General features: G+C 37.7%; 1 protein-coding gene across 1 annotated transcript; it reads right to left on the bottom strand.

Moving 5' to 3' along the window:
* Positions 1-225: 225 nt before the first annotated feature.
* Positions 226-2055, bottom strand: LOC142339933 (cleavage and polyadenylation specificity factor subunit 5-like). The gene has a single exon (XM_075390301.1). The coding sequence runs from the start codon at positions 2024-2026 to the stop codon at positions 1388-1390; it is 639 nt and encodes a 212-aa protein (XP_075246416.1). The 5' UTR covers positions 2027-2055; the 3' UTR covers positions 226-1387.
* Between the last annotated feature and the right edge of the window lie 15312 nt (positions 2056-17367).

Genomic DNA, 17367 nt, shown 5'->3' with positions numbered 1-17367 from the left:
TTGCTCGCTTCTAAGCAAAAAGAAATTTTCACATTGATCATGAAAACTAAGATATTGCATAGCAATAAAATCGATCAATCTCTGAAATAATCTTAACGTTAATATTACACCCCAAGCATAAAACTTGCATTGTAAATAAGAGACATTGAGAGAACCGGAATAATTCAACTGCTTTGAAAATAAATACTTGATAAGCTTCGCTCAAACATTGGGCAGCAAAAAATGTTGGGATGTTCACATTGAATTTACCAATTCATAATATACAGTTTGGGATGATTCGACCAATATACATGAAAAATAAATAGTTTATCATTTTCCAAACCTCTTTTCAATAGATAGATAAGAGTTAAAAGCTTCCACTACATCCTCTACCATCAGCATATTAACATGAGGCAGGAAAAAGGCTTCACTTAATTTTGTATGCCACGGAACATATCCATAAAAACACGGCAACCCACCACAAACAAGAATCATATCTGCATGTACACCATTTAACGATTTCGTAATATCATTCGGCTCTAATTGCAACGTCTCTGGCTCATAGTGTCTAGCATTGTCAAGAGCTTCAAGCATCAACAATTGAGAATCGCGAATTGAAAATATACAAAACACATTGTCAAATTTTTTCACCCGATTAGTAGTTTCTTTCACTAGTTTTGCGTCATGGGCGAAGGGCAGGTACACAGTAACACTTTTGATTCCAAGTAGATGCAAAAACATGAGTAGGTAATGTAGCATATCAGAGAAAGACGAGGAGTCACTAACTTTTGTGATGCATGGCACTATTATTGTGACATTTTGAGGCAATCCTTTCCCTCTAGGCATTCGCTCTTTAATTAAAATGACTCTTTCGCGTACATAATCTGGTGTCAAATATTTAACAGGATTAACAAGTCGTCTGCATACCGCTTTGTGCATAGTACTCCATGTTTTAAATAAATGTGCTAAGAAAATTTTGGAGCAGATATAAATTGCTATGGAAAAAGCAAGAAGAGATTTATAAGCAAAGCGGGCGTAGTTCTTCAGAGTTCCAACTTCGTTTTCACTCACATACTGACGTAACTGGTTGACAATTCTATCACCCGTGCCTGCGTCTTTATCGTTAGAGCAAATTTTCACATTATCGCGGCTTCTGATTTGATTACGAACATAAACTCGAGCATGACACACGATCCCCAGAAAAAATTTTAGGAGAGCGTGCAAAGCTAGGGAGATGTCGACAAGGAAAAGAAGCACTTTTGCCCCCACCATATACAACACTGAAAAGATCAATTCTTTCCACAGTAATAGTGGATGGCAACAATAAACATGCAACAACAAACTCGTTCAAAAGAATATTTTAAATCATCACATTCAACACAAATAATGAAAGACAAAAACCGAGTTTTTACAAATATTCAAAATTGACTCGACTAAGAAGTTGAGGTAAGCTTGATATTATTGGTCCATATCCCGATGAATTGTCATACAACTCGAAAAGAGGTGCTGCAACCAATTTGTAGTTTCTAGGAACAGAAAACAATGCCTTCTCGGGAATTCTCACAAGATAGAGCTGTTTATGCTCTTTGGGTTTTGTGACGTGTGCCGGTATGTATGGATACTGTGGTGGCTCGAAGTTAGGTCTCCACCACTGACCCAACAACGTTTCAATTTGCCAATCAACAGGAACGTGTTCCGACCGGCAAAGAATGTCGTTCAGTAATCTCTTCAGAGCACTGACCTCGTCTTCCTTTCCATCAACTTCACCCCCAGGAAGTTTGAAGAACGAAGCTCCGATTTGCAAAAGCAACACATGGGGCAAATTATGTTCGTGTACCAATAAGACGCCTTCAACAGACTTTCGCAATCCAGTACTTTCATATTCTTCACGCATTCTTTGAAACCGGGCACTGATACTGGTATCTTTTTCGAACAAAGGCTCCTTGGTTCCAAATGTGTAATTTGTAAGAGGATACAAAGTAAATTTATCGCTGGTATTAGCACCATTCGACATTTGATTTGAACCATTCATTGACTCAACCTCCATTATTTTCTGGAACAGCTCAACGAATGATACATTATTCCTAAACATAGGTTAGTACCCCCCCCCCCAAAAAAAAAACGCACGTTTGCCAACGCACACACAGTAAAAGAATCAAAAACTTTTGATAGGTCGAGTACAATGCAGCGCGAACAATTTTTTAATCGAATACGAATCGAATTAGTTAGCAATAGCAAAGCAGAATTAGTAGGAGCAACAATTACACCCTTTAATTGGCGAGGAAAAACATGATGTCGTAGGCTTTCATTAGAACAAGGAGGCTGGGTAATGTGCTATCTCACTTAATGTGCTCAGTTTCTGTGCTAGCCTAATTGTTCTGATAAACCTATTAAAGTTTTGCAACTGTTTGATTTCAGATATATGCGCTAGAGTTTGACCAAAAAATTATATTACACTCGAAAGCCCTGCCAACTATAGCGTAGGCAGCTGCAGATATTGGTACATCAGCGCCGGTTCCCTCAATTTTGCAATAACCTCAGCAACCCCCAAACTGCACAAAGTCTATCCCTGGACTTAGCCTAAACCCATCAAACAAGAATCCCAAGAAACGTATGCAACGCCTTCTGCAATACAGCCTCAATAACGGAAAGAAATTAACACTGGCACGACGTTATTAATAGTTCCATAACGCCACATGGTAGCAACGAATTCAAGCCTTCCACAACCGAAGAACTGCTGGAAACAATTGAGCACTTAAAGGAGTGCTCTAAATGCTACTCATCTAAGTGCTACTCATCATCCCTTATGTTCCGACCTACATCCATCGTTGCCGGATGGTGTACACGGTCCTGTTTATATTATATTTAAAAAAAGCACTTAAAGGAGAGTATTGCTGTGGTAGTATATTGCTAACGATTTGGAAGAGAGAAATTATTTGAAAACTGAAAGGCGCCGGTTTCCTCGCAATCCGGGTGAAACAACTGCAACCATCAAGTAAACGAAAAGACCAGTCTTATTAGAGAGTTCCGTAAATTACACGCATCAGCAAAGCTTGAACTCAATTATGTAAGGACGTTATTTCGGAATCCATGTAGTCTTAAACAACTAGTTCTAAAGAAGCAATCCAAATCGAAGCAATCCAAATCTATACAATGACGTTATTATTATTATTGGTTTAAGCACCTTTTAAAATCTCAACAGTGCAGGAAAATTAAAACACATAAGTTTTGAGTTTTCGCCTGAATAAAATTTCAGATGGTAAAGTTTCAGCTCAAAAGAGAGTTTATTCCACTCTACAGCGACGGCATGCGAGAACGAACGTCTTCCAAAATTAGAGCGAAATTTGGGAACATGTAAATTGTAAAAAAATATTGAGACCTTGTAACCATCGTGTTTCGTTTTATTATATCCGATAAATATAGTGCAAGTTTGCCAGGCTGATGTACAAAGCGATGCGCATACAATAAGATTTTGAAGATAATGCGTTGCCTAATTGGCAACCAGTGTAGCTGCTTCAGGTATGGCGAGGTTGGTGTTGAAGGTGACAATCGAAAAATCAAACGCGCGGCAGAGTTCATTATTCGCTGAAGTTTTGCTAATAAAAAGTTAATGGACGTTAATCCAAAATAGCTGAAAGTGCTAAGGTACATCGTGCAGTTATAGACACTTCAGTTTCTTGGAACAATTCGAGGTATCAAAGGCGCAATCTAGAATGGCAACAAGGACCTCTTGTTCCAGTGAACCAGTTACGTGGACATGTATTGATTACAGAAAGGACTTTAGGAATCTGACTAACCGCGTAATGGAAGATGACAGACGCATTGACCTCTATTGTACAAAACACCCGAAGATGCCAGCAGCCGCCCATGACTATATGTCTCAACTCTTTGTAATACGGTGGGTGATTAAAACAAATGTAAAAGAACTGAAAAATAAAATTATCGAGAAAGGCAAAAAACAAAGGAGAGAGGAAGAAGAAAAGGTACGTCGCAAGCTGGGGGGGGGCTATAATGGAAAAGACCCCAAATTTCATCCACTTGTTCAGTAACAGGGAAATCAACAGGAGAGTCAAAACCTCGGACCAAAAGCCAACAGTTTTTACAATAACCGAGATAGAGGCCGAAAATCTACTTTTTGAATAGATCCCTTTCTGGCTCCAAACAACGGGCTACACTTTAATAGGGACAAAATGAACACAGGTGAAACCGGACAAGGGGTGATTTTGTACATGATTAACTATAATGAGGACCATGCAATACATGAGGATTCCAAGTTGCAAAACTGGTCTTACAGAACTAAAGTAAACAAAATGATCACTATTTGTTCTATTTACAGAAACCTAAACTCGTTCACAGAGAACAATGAAAGCCTTAACGATCCAGTCAAATGCTTTAGCTCAGAAGGAAATCTAATGCTAAGTAGGGATTTCAACATGCCGAACAAAGATTTTAGAAATATGAGCTGCAAGGGATCAGAAGGTTGCAAAGAAGTCAACCTCCTCGAGAACATACAGGAAATTTATCTTCAAAAGTAAATCACACTGCCTACAAGAGCCTCTATAACCGACACACTATCCCCTCTTGACTTTCTTCTGGTGAACGAACAAGTCGTGGCGGAGTGGATAGAAAACTGCTCCCTTGGAATAAGCAATCACTGATAAAAGTGTGGGGCCTTTCCGATTAGTAGTAGTAGTAGTATTCTAGGCTTCAGTGTCGTAGCACTATGGTTGACATCCCTTTATTGGTTGGCTAATGTGACCTTCAAAACTGTATTGCAGTTGCACAAAAAGGTCCATGTACAAGAATTGGCTCCAGAGTAATGTCTAGAGCAATAATTCCAGTATAATTCGGTTAATCTCTTTTTGCTTGAGCTTTCAATAGCTAAATTTGTGATTTTACAGATATTATTTAAAAGTTTACTAGAACGCCTCGAAATTTTCATCTGCTTTTTTCGTTCTTGTTTGATTTATGTTTATTAGCTCAAATTGTCTGGAATTTGGTTGATCATCACAGTTTTGGTTTCTAGTGATCGGAATATTGATATTGTAATTTCCTGAGAGAAAAGCAATTAAGAGAATTAGATCGTGTAGTTCTATGTTAAAGGAGAGAGGAAGTAAATTAAGCTTTCAAAGCCTCTTCTTGTAATTCAGTTCCCAGTTGTTTAGGATCCAACTGGTAGCTCTCTTTTGAACGCGCTCAATCTCTTTCGTCTCCGTTTTGTTAGCGGACCAGGCTTGAGTTGCATATGTAACAATTGGTACATATAGTGCGTACGCATTGAGTTTTGCACTTAGTTTCGTGGACGTTGAAGTGTTTCTTTTTAAGAATTAGAAAGCATTCAGTGCCTTTGAGCACCATTTGTCGACATTAGGTTTCCAGTTCGGCTTTGGCGCCATTGTAATGCCTAGATCTTTTTGCTCGGTCTGGTAAAGTAAAATTTTGTTGTTTAAACTTAACCTGGTTTGGTCTTGACTTTTGATTGGCAAGATATAACACCTTTTTTCATTTATTAACATTTTACTGTTTAAACACCATTCTCCCATTTGTTTTATATCGTATTGCATGTTTTCTTTATTCATTGCTACAAACTTGAAATCGTCAACACAACCATAGGCTTCAAACTTAGTCACTTGTAGAGGAAGATCGTTAACAAAAAATGATGAATAAAAGTGGACCTAGTATAACCCCCCAAGTCATTATAAACCCCCACCCCCAGTTTAGTGATCAGATAACCTACAGCCCCCCAATCATGGTAAATACACCATAAAGGGGGGCTTTATTTTCATGGGGGGCTATAATGGGAAAGACCCGAAGTGTGTTTCAGAGATTAACTATCCTGCCCCAAAGAAAAAGATATAACCAGGATAAGGCAAACTTTAATCACTTTATTCAGCTCAATGCGACATAATGATACGAATGACCCAAATATACCCTGGAGAGATAAAATACGAACGATTGACTCGGCAGTAGTAAATGGCGTTCCTAAAGTGTGCAAAAATAATGCATTAGAGCTTGTTTAGGAGGAAGAGCTGGAATGGAGAGCATAACTTAGATAAAAACGGAAGAATTTGCATTGAATGCAAGTTCTCCTTACTCTCTCAAAGCTTAATCAAGAAGAAAGAGAGGATTTTGAAATACCTGAGATAAACAAAATTCGAGGAAGATCCACAGAATTGTACACGCTCAGAAAAGTCAGGCTATCAAAGACGGGAAACGAACTCATTTTCAAAAATTGCAGACTAGCAAACCCAATCGACAATGAAATAAATTTTATTGAACCACGAGGACTAAGAAACCAAATACTAGACTTGATGTGGAATTTTGTTAATAAATCGTTCAACACTCAAAATATCTTCACGTGGCAACTGTGTTGCGATTGTTACCGATGCAGAAAATTACGGACAATTCTCTAAAAACAAGACTCAGTGTTCAGAACGACCACTCGACAAGCAGTCGTAATTTCCTAAAAACCACAAAAACAAAGCGACAAAATAAATTAAGATCCTTAAACGGGAAAAATTAAGTTAAAAGAATTGAAAATCAGTGCAGCTGCAAAAAATTTCAAGATAATTTGGAATTTTGTAAACCACGGAACAAAAAAAAGATTATTTTGCAAATTGTTAAGTAAAAACAAAGTTTAACAAAAAACAATCAGGAGAAAAATGAGACTCTCTCTGAACATTTCTGTTCCGTATTCGCAACTGAATTAACTTTGCTCATTTTGAAAACAACAACAAACCTAAAATTTCTATAGACGCAGTATGCAGTTTACTTCAATGGAGGACCGTAGAGAAATATTCAAGTAAATCAAACCATCAGAGTAAAACCAAAAAGTCAAACCGTCCAAATTTCGTCCTCTGGCTCAGTAACATGGAAATCAACAGAAGAGCCAAAAACCTTGGAACAAACGCCGACAGTTTTTGCAATAACTGAGATAGATGCCAAAAAACCACTTTTTCTTTGCCACCCTTTCTGGCACCAATCAACGGGCTACACGTTAATAGGGACAAAAGGAATACAAGCAACCCCGGGCAAGGGGTGCTTTTCTACATGATTAACTATAATGAGGACCATGCAATACAAGAGGATTCGAAGGTGGAAAACCAGTTTTACAGAATTAAGGTAAAGATCAAAATGATCACTATTTGTTCTATAGACTGAAACCTGAGCTCGTTCACAGAGAAGAAAAAAAGCCTCAACGATCTAGTCAAATGCTTTAGCTTAGAATGAAATCTAATGCTAAGTAGCGATTTCAACATGCCGAACACAGGTATAAGGAATATGAGCTGCAAGGTATCAGAGGATTGCAAAGAATTCAATAAAGTTACCTTTAATAGCAAATCACAATGCCTACAAGAGTCTCTACTAAAACTGACACGCTATAACTTCTTGACTTTCCTCTTATGAACGAACAATTCGTGGCTGCGTGGATAGAAAAGTGCCCACTTGGAAAAAGCAATCACTGATCAAGAAAGTTTTTCAAAGAAGAAATATCCTGCCCCAAAAAAGATATAACTAAGACAAGGCGGACTTTAATAAACTGCGCATTAAACTTAATCCCACTTGCTTGATATGAATGAACAAGATCTACTCTGGAGATATATAAAAAGAACAATTGACTCGACAGTAGTAAACAGCGTTCCTAAAGTGTGCAAAAAAATAAAGAATTAGAGCTTGTTCAGGAGGAAAAGCAGAGATGAAGAGCAAATATTGGACAAAAATTGAAGAACGTGCATCGATTTTGCAAAGCTACAAAATAATTTGAGGTCCTTAAACCGGGAAAAAATATAAAAGAATTGAGAATCAATGCAGCTGCAAAAAATTCTAAGATGTTTCGGAACTAGGTAAACCACAAAACAAAAGAAAAAAGGATTATTTTGGAACATATTAAGTAAAAGCAACGTTTAACAAATAGCAATCAGTACTTTGATGAGATCCTCTCATAACACTTCTGTTACGTATTCGCTACCGAAGTTGATATTGCTCATTTTGGAAAACAACGGCAAACCTGCGTTTCTTATGGACGACAGTATGCAGTTTACCTCAATGGAGGGTCGTGAAAATTATTCAAGTTAGATACAACAAATTCATCGTGATCTGGCAAATTCTATTTCAGAGTATTGCGTGAATGAAGGATAAAAAATTGGCCGAAACTCTAAGACTCGTGTTTCAATTCTCATGGACTTCAAACACCTCGTTTGAGGAAACCAAATTATCAGAATAAAATTCAAGAGTCAAACCGTCCCAATTTCGCCCTCTCTCTCAGTAACAAGGAAATCAACAGGAGAGTTAGAACTTCGGACCATAAACCGACAGTTTTTGCAATAACTGAGATAGATGCCAAAAATCAACTTTTTCAATGCCACCCTTTCTGGCACCAATCAACGGGCTACACGTTAATAGAGACAAAAGGAACACAAGCAACCCCGGGCAAGGGGTGCTCTTCTACATGATTAACTATAATGAGGACCATGCAATACACGAGGATTCGAAGGTGGAAAACCAGTTTTAAGGAATTAAAGTAAAGACCAAAATGATCACTACTTGTTCTATAGACTGACACCTGAGCTCGTTCACAGAAAAGAATTAAAACCTCAACGATCTAGTCAAATGTTTTTGCTCAGAATGAAATCTAATGCTAAGTAGGGAGTTCAACATTCCGAACATAGATTTAAGAAACTTGAGCTGCAAGGTATCAGAGGGTTGCAAAGAATTCATCCTCCTCGAGAAAATTCAATAAAGTTACGTTCAACAGCAAATCACTGCCTACAAGAGTCTCTACTAAAGCTGACACGCTATAAATTCTTGACTTTCCTCCTATGAACGAACAATTCGTGGTGGAGTGGATAGAAAAGTGCTCCTTCGGAAAAAGCAATCACTGATAAAAATATTTTTCGAAGAAGAACTATTCTGCCCCAAAAGGAAAAGATATAACCAGGATACGGCGCATCTTTAATCAAATTTAATCTACTGCACATTAAACTTAATGCGACTTGCTTGATATGAATGAACAAGATCTACTCTGGAGAGATATAAAAGAATAATTGACTCGACAGTATTAACCAGCGTTCCTAAAGTTTGCAAAAATAAAGAATTAGAGCTTGTTCAGGATAAAAAGCAGAGATGGAGAGCATATATTGAGGAAAAATTGAAGAACTTGAAATGAATGTGCAAAGCTACAAAGTATATTAAGGTCCCTAAACCGCAAAAAAGATAAAAGAACTGAAAATCAGTACAGGTTCAAAATATTCTAAGATGTTTCGGAACAAGGTAAATCACACAACAAAAGGAAAAATGATTATTTTGCAACTCATTAAGTAAAACCAATGTTTAACAAATAGCAATCAGTACTTTGATGAGATCTTCTCTGAACACTTCTGTTACGTTTTCGCTACCGAATTTGACATTGTTCATTTTGAAAACAACGGCAAACCTGCATTTCTTATGGACGACAGTATGCAGTTTACCTCAGTGGAGGGTCGCAAAAATTATTCAAGTTAGAGACAAAGAAATCATCGGGATGTGTTAAATTCCATTCCAGAGTATTGCGTGAATGAAGGACAAAATTGACTGAAACTATAAGAATCATGTTTCAATTCTTATGGACTTCAAACACCTTGTTCGAGGAAACCAAATCATCAGAGTAAAACCAAAGGGTCAAACCGTCCAAATTTTGTCCTCTCTCTCAGTAACAAGGAAATCAAAAAAGAGTAAAAACTTCGGACCAAAAGCCGACAGTTTTTGCGATAACTGAGATAGAGACCAAAAATCCACTTTTTCAGTGCAAACTTTTCTGCCACCAATAAACGGGCTACATGTTAATAGGACAAAAGGAACACAAGCATCCCCGGGCAAAAGGTGCTTTTCTACATGATTAACTATAATGAGGACCATGCATTACGCGAGGATTCGAAGGTGGAAAACCAGTTTTACAGAATTAAAGTAAAGATCAAAATGATCACTATTTGTTCTATAGAGTGAAACCTGAGCTCGTTCACAGAGAAGAAGGAAAGCCTCAACGATCAAGTCAAATGCTTTAGCTTAGAATGAAATCTAATGCTAAGTAGCGATTTCAACATGCCGAACACAGGTTTAAGGAATATGAGCTGCAAGGTATCAGAGGATTGCAAAGCATTCAATAAAGTTACCTTTAATAGCAAATCACAATGCCTACAAGAGTCTCTACTAAAACTGACACGCTATAACTTCTTGACTTTCCTCTTATGAACGCACAATTCGTGGCTGCGTGGATAGAAAAGTGCCAACTTGGAAAAAGCAATCACTGATAAAGAAATTTTTCAAAAAAGAAATATCCTGCCCCAAAAAAAAAATATAACTAAGACACGGCGGACTTTAATCAACTGCGCATTAAACTTATTCCTGTCAGGAACGGTTAATGGGAACGCAGAGACAAATATTGTAATCGAATAACTAAATTAGAAATAATGGTTGACAACTGTGGCGATTAACACAAAATTCAGTCCATATTTATTACCCCAAATTACCGCACTTTTACATTCATGGTGATCACCTTTAATTTATAACTTCCTTGACTTCTTATGACATCCGATCTTAACTAGCTATTTACTCTGATAATTTACTTCTCTAAAAGATCAAGGGTCATCATATCACCTATAACAATGTGAAAAGTTGGGGACAAATCTAGTATAAATAGCACGTGTTAGCTCCTTGTTGCATTCACTCATTTCATAAATAACCAAGAAGTAAATCAGCACGTGGATGAGGTACGTATATCTTTCCATACTTTAAACAATTAACATTATACTTTCAACACTCCTCCTATCATGTTAAGTGTTTGTTCCGAGAAGGACATCACGAAAAAATGATACTTTGGTCCTCCCCAATGCTTTTGTAAGTGTGACTGCCGGCATGCGATCGTTAGGTAAGTAGTTTAGCTCTAATAGTCGACTTTGGACTAAATTCCGAACGAAGTGCACTTTTAATGAAATGTGCTTTGTCTTTCCGTGATTCATCGAGTTTTTACTTAGAGCAATACAAGCTTGGTTGTCTACAAAGACATTTACTGACTGCTGGATTTCTAAATCTAATTCTCGTAATAGGTTAACTAAATGTTCTTTACTGGCTTCGACTACGGCGTTAAACTCAGCCTCAGCTGATGAAGTAGATACACACTTTTGTGACTTGCTAGCCCAACTGATTGCACCTGAACTATTATTAAGTTTAAAACAAAAACCACTTGTACTTTTTCTATTGTCTATGTTGCCTGCCCAATCTGAGTCTGAAAGTCCTGTTAACTCCAGTTTCTCACTTTTTCTAAAAATCATCTTCTCTGATTTTGTACCTTTTAGGTAACGTAAACGCCCTTTTGCCGCATTCCAATGTCGCCTTCCAGGATTTTAAACAAACGAACTCAATAAATTGGCTGCGTGCGCAATATCTGGTCTACTTGTTAATGTCAAATGATTCAAACATCCCACTATACCCCTATAATCACATGATTGCATTTCTCTATGTTCATTGCTGCCTATTTCTAGTGAATCTAATTTTGATAGTTTCAGGCTAACATCTAAAGGTGTTTCCAGTGTCTTTGATTCGCTCATGTTAAACTTCTCTAGTAATTTTTCTACATATGCTTCTTGGCTTAGCATAATTTCGTTTTGTGTTCGCCCAGTTTTTATGTTTAAGAACCAGCTAAGACCTCCATAACTGCTAATTTGAAATTGCTCACTAACTTTATTTTTATAATTTTCACAAAAGTCTTCCTGCAATCCTAATATCACCATATCATCTTCCCAAAGACACACTAATCCATCTATACCATTTTCTCCTTTCTTTACGAAAAGACACTCATCTTGAATAGCCGGTGTGAAACCTAATTGGTTGAGAAAAGTTATGATTGTTAAGTACCAATTTCTACCGGACTGCTTCAATCCATATAAACTTTTCCTCAGCTTACAAAATAAATGGATTTCCTTGCTTGTCAAACTTTTCAAACCCTTCGGGCTGTTGCATAAAGATTTCTTCTTCAATGTCAGCGTTTAAGTATGCTGTTTTGATATCCATTTGTTTTAACTCGGTGTTTTTATATACTGCGTAGCTTAGCAGTACTCGAATTGTTGAGAGGCGTGTTGTTGGTGAGTAGGTTTCGTTGTAATCCCGACCTGGAACTTGGCTAAATCCTTTTGCTACGAATCTTGCCTTATACCTTGTTATCTCCCCACTAGGACCAATTTTAAGAGCAAAGTGCCAGCGGCTACCAATGGGTTTATTTCCTTTGTTCTCTACCAGTTCCCAAATTTTTTTTTCCACCAATGAGTTGTATTCCAACTTCATTGCCTCGTACCAGTTTTTATCCCTAATTCCTTCATCAATAGACTTAGGTAGCAATTCATTGTTAACAATTTCACCAAGGAAAGCTACCGGGTTTAAATCTCTATCACCATCTGAATGATGCTTGTTGACTATCCCCTCCTTCTTTTCTTTGACTTCAATAAACATTTCGTTTTCGTTGAAAGTTACATTGCGAGATTTTCTAACTTTAAAGACCTCTATGTCATTTGGAATACCTACCAGATAAGTCTTACTATTGTCTGAAGACCCTAAGAATATTCCTTTTTGAGAAGTTCTATCAATCTTACCACGAAAACTTTTTTCAACATGAACGAACGCTGAACAACCAAACACTTTGATTGATTCTAAGTTAGGTTTCTTCTTGTACATTGCCTCAAAAGGTGTCTTCTGAATACCTGAATGGGAACAAAAATTTTTAATCTCACTTGCCATGTTAAATGCATATGGCCAATACTCTTTTTCTAAACCTGACTGCTCTAAAAGACATCTAGCCATTGGGGTGATTGTCCCCCAATTCCTCTCAACCTTTCCGTTTTCTTGTGGTGTATACGGTGCCGAGAACTCAAGCCTAACGCCCTTTCGTCTACATAATTGCTTTATGTCATTTGACACATATTCCGCTCTACCGTCACAAACTAAGGTTCCTGGTTGGCCTATGTTAGAGAACTGTTTAACTTTTTCAAAGGCCTCGTCCCTTGTCCTCAAAAAATATTGTTTCTGATATCTGCTAAAACTATCCACGAACCCTATTGCATACCTATGACCATCAACTGCTTCCGGTTGGATGGGCCCTAATATGTCGGTATGAACAATTTCTAAGACTTCACTTGCTCTTGTTCCTGAGTCTCTTAGTACTGGAAGTTTCTTTGATTTATTTAGCTGACATATTTCACAGTTTGCTCAATCATGCTCGTTTACTTTTAGCCCCACTGCGTGATCTTTTAATTTGTATATGTCCTCAACATTGTTATGACCCAAAGGTTTATGCCACAAACTAAGGGGATCTCCATTTGCTAAGTTGCACTGCTCGCCGTAATCAATGTTTTGCCAGATAAATAAACTATCTCTTTCCACGAAAGAGAAAACTGTTCCGTTCTTAGTTCGTATTTCTAAAGTCCCACCAAAGACGACCTCATTGCCTGTTGCTCTAAGTTTTGACACTGATATCAGATTCCTTGTGTTGTTGGGAACAAGCAACGCATTATTTAATCTTATTTTTCGCGCTAAACCATTGGAATCCAAAACCCTAATTTCAGCTGTTCCTTTCCCACTAATTGAACTTTTACTGCTGTTTGCATTAGTGATGGTACCAGAATACTCCGTGTCTATATCTATGAATAAACTTTCATCTTTAATCATATGACTGGTATCACCTGAGTCTAAAACTAGCTCATCTGCAAGGTTGTTTTCCGACGTTTGAAAGAAGGAAAAGATCTCTTCTTCTTCTTCTTCTTCTTCTTCTTCTTCTAAATTCTGCTCCTCAACTAAATTTTGCGTGCCCCTCTGGTTGGTTCTCCTGCTTTGACTTACAAACTTTTTCTCATGTTTCTGTTGTTTTCTACAAAATTTAGCTATATGTCCGTGCTCACCACACTTAAAACATTTCATTTGAGAAGCTTTGGTTTGTTCAGGAACCGTTTTCTTAAACCTACATTCTTTTGCGTTATGTCGCATTTTTTCGCAGTTGAAACATTTCCGTTTCTTATTAAAGAATACGCTCTCTTTTTTGTTTTTTACATTTTCATTATCGAAGTTTATCAGGTCTCGTTTTATTTCCTCTAGAGTTTTCTCGTCTTTGCTGAATTTCACGAGTGTTGCAAAATTTTCATATTCCTTCGGGAGCCCTTTTAGAATTATTGAGACAAACATTTTTTCACTAATTCCTTCATTCACTAGTGTTAAGTTGTATTGCATATCATCTGCTCTGGTGAGATAATCTACTATACTCTCACCTGAAGTCTTGCTAAGGCTAGTTAATTGCGCTATCAATTTGTGTAGCTGGGGTCTCTCAAAACTTTTGAAGCGTTTACACAGTACATCCCAAGCTCTAGTGCCATCACCCTTATGTGGTCTAAGAAAAAGAACTCATGTTTTGTCTAAAGCCTGAACTAACTCGTACCACAATGTCTTCTTTTTCTCTTCTAGTTCTTCCATCCCTTTTTCTATGGCTTGCCTACGTTGCTCCTCCGAAGAATTATTTCTAACAGCTGGCACATAATCTAGATAGGTAGCTCCTCCACTAAGAACTTTACCAAGTTTTAAAGAGTGCATACGAGCCTCAAACTGTTCAGCAAAATACAAGAAATCATCCTCACCCCCGCTGAATACCAATCTTTCTAATTTTGAGCTCATTGTTAGGCCTGTCTTACTTTCGTTTAATTTCAGTTCGCCTCAAATTAACTGTTTAGCTTTAATTGTTCCCTACTGAACCAAAGACTTATGATGCCCCAACTATGTCCTTTGTTTTTTTAAGCTAGTACTGCTCTAGGTAAATATTCTTTTGTAAAAAGGGTCGGGCTCTGAAAAAAAATCTTGTTCGGATTTAGATCAAAACTGCTTTCCTTTCTACGCGTGTTTGAATCTGTTGCCTGTTGGTGGCTGTGATATAGGGCAACGAAGCGGTGAGTCGTTTTGTTTGTGTATCCAAAAAATGCTTTTCAGCACCAGGTTAGCACTTGTTGTAATATGGTAGCACTTGTTAGAAAAAAAACACTAAGCAAAAAGAGTTTAGTCGACTAATTTAATCTAGAGGTTGGTGTTCTGTTCGAGTTCTGTAATAACCTTGACAAAATCGAAAGCAGGACATTGACATTGAGCCAGGGCTTTTCTGCCGAGATTAAGCACGATGCGGATACCAACACCCTCCGAGGATAATGTACTCGAACCCTAATCCTAGTCCTAATTAAGAAATCTTTCACCACCAACTTTTGTGTCTTTCGACCAAACTTGTATCTTACAGAAGCACAGCACACACAATTGAAAATGAAACAGTTGTTTAAGCTGAGCTGTTCTCATCTATACTAAGCAATCCTGGTTCCCCGACAGCTCTGTTATACTATTGAACCTCCGCGCTCCTTTTTGATCCCCCACAACAGCTCCACTCACTCTTTACTTCACAAGCAGAATCCACTGCTTAGCTACACACACTTAGCTTTCCACGATTGAAGTCCCCCGACCAGGTACACAAGCTCTCGACTCAACAGATGAAGTCCCCCGGCCAGCTTCACAAACTGCTCACTTCTTAAGTGAAGTCCCCCAACCACTTACAAAAGCTTCCAACTCCACAATCGAAGCCCCCAACCAGTCACACAAGCTTTCAACTCCACAACTGGAGTCCCCCAACCAGTTACACAAGCTTCTTACTCTTGCTTCTTCTGGTCTCACTTGGCCACTTCTTGACTACAAGGCTTGTCTCTCCTTGTCTTCTCTGTCTTCCTCCCCCAGTGATTTCAGCGATCCTCTTATGTAGCAAAGAGGCGCTGCAACAACGTTTTTCTATTTACGATGGGGGTTGATTACTTAACTTAGAAAAGCTCTGGGCCCATAACCTGTCGGTTAATGGGAACGCAGAGACAAATCTTGTAATCGAATAGTTAAATTAGAAATAATGGTTGACATCTGTGGCGATTAACACAAAATTCAGTCCATATTTATAACCCCAAATTACCGCACTTTTACATTCATGGTGATCACCTTTAATATATAACTTCCTTGACTTCTTATGACATCCGATCTTAACTAGCTATTTACTCTGATATTTTACTTCTCTAAAAGATCAAGGGTCATCATATCACCTATAACAATGTGAAAAGTTGGGGACAAATCTAGTATAAATAGCACGTGTTAGCTCCTTGTTGCATTCACTCGTTTCATAAATAACCAAGAGGTAAATCAGCACTTGGATGAGGTACGTATATCTTTCCATACTTTAAACAATTAACATTATACTTTCAACACTCCTCCTATCATGTAAAGTGTTTGTTCCGAGAAGGACATCACGAAAAAGTGATACTTTGGTCCTCCCCAATGCTTTTGTAGGTGTGTCTGCCGGCATGCGATCGGTAGGTAAGTAGTTTAGCTCTAATAGTCGACTTTGAACTAAATTCCGAACGAAGTTCACTTTTAATGAAAAGTGCTTTGTCTTTCCGTGATTCATCGAATTTTTACTTAGAACGCAAATTAAACCACAAAACAAAAGAAAAAAGGATTATTTTGGAACAAATTAAGTAAAACCAACGTTTAACAAATAGCAATCAGTACTTTGATGAGATCTTTTCTGAACACTTCTGTTACGTATTCGCTACCGAATTTGACATTGCTCATTTTGAAAACAACGGCAAACTTGCATTTCTTATGGACGACAGTATGCAGTTTACCTCAGTGAAGGGTCGCAAAAATTATTCAAGTTAGAGACAAAGATATCATCGGGATGTGGCAAGTTCCATTCCAGATTATTGCGTGAATGAAGGAAAAAATTGACTGAAACTCTAAGACTCGTGTTTCAATTCTCGTAGACTTCAAACACCTCGTTCGAGTGTAGGACACAGCAGTTTTTAGAGGTCATTATATCAAGTATAATCATATAAGGAAAAATCAAAGCGTTCAAAATGAAATCGGAAATGTAGAAGTCATGATTTGTACGTAACCACGTTTTAGCTTCATAAGCTTTGTTAATTGTCTATATTACAGATGATTTCTCGATATGCTTCAATAAAGGTAAAAAATGTATACCTAATGTTTTAAAAGGAAAGGCGTATTTAGATAATAAGTTAGGGTTCCCCAACTCCTACAATGGTGACCCTTAACTATTAACATACGCCTAATACGGAAGCTAACTAATCGAAATCAAACTTAATCGTTTCATTACAAAAACAATTCGAGTCGAACTTTATCTTTGCTCGACTTCTTAAATTTGTTTTCTCTCCGGGCCCCTATATTTTTTTCCCATTACCGGTTTTACGGCGATGGATGGTTCGATGGGTAACCCGTTAGGTACAGGTTTGGGGGGTTTCGGTACGGTATGTTTGGGTTCGGTAGGCACAGGTCAGGTTTTGG

Source organism: Convolutriloba macropyga, chromosome 1, assembly GCF_964194025.1.
Source record: "Convolutriloba macropyga chromosome 1, txConMacr16.3, whole genome shotgun sequence".
NCBI classification, from domain to species: Eukaryota; Metazoa; Xenacoelomorpha; order Acoela; family Convolutidae; genus Convolutriloba; species Convolutriloba macropyga.
This window is presented reverse-complemented; position numbering and strand designations above follow the sequence as displayed.

Coding starts and splice junctions, on each gene's coding strand:
- LOC142339933 (XM_075390301.1), bottom strand. CDS start 2,026: ATGGAGGTTGAGTCAATGAATGGTTCAAATCAAATGTCGAATGGTGCT.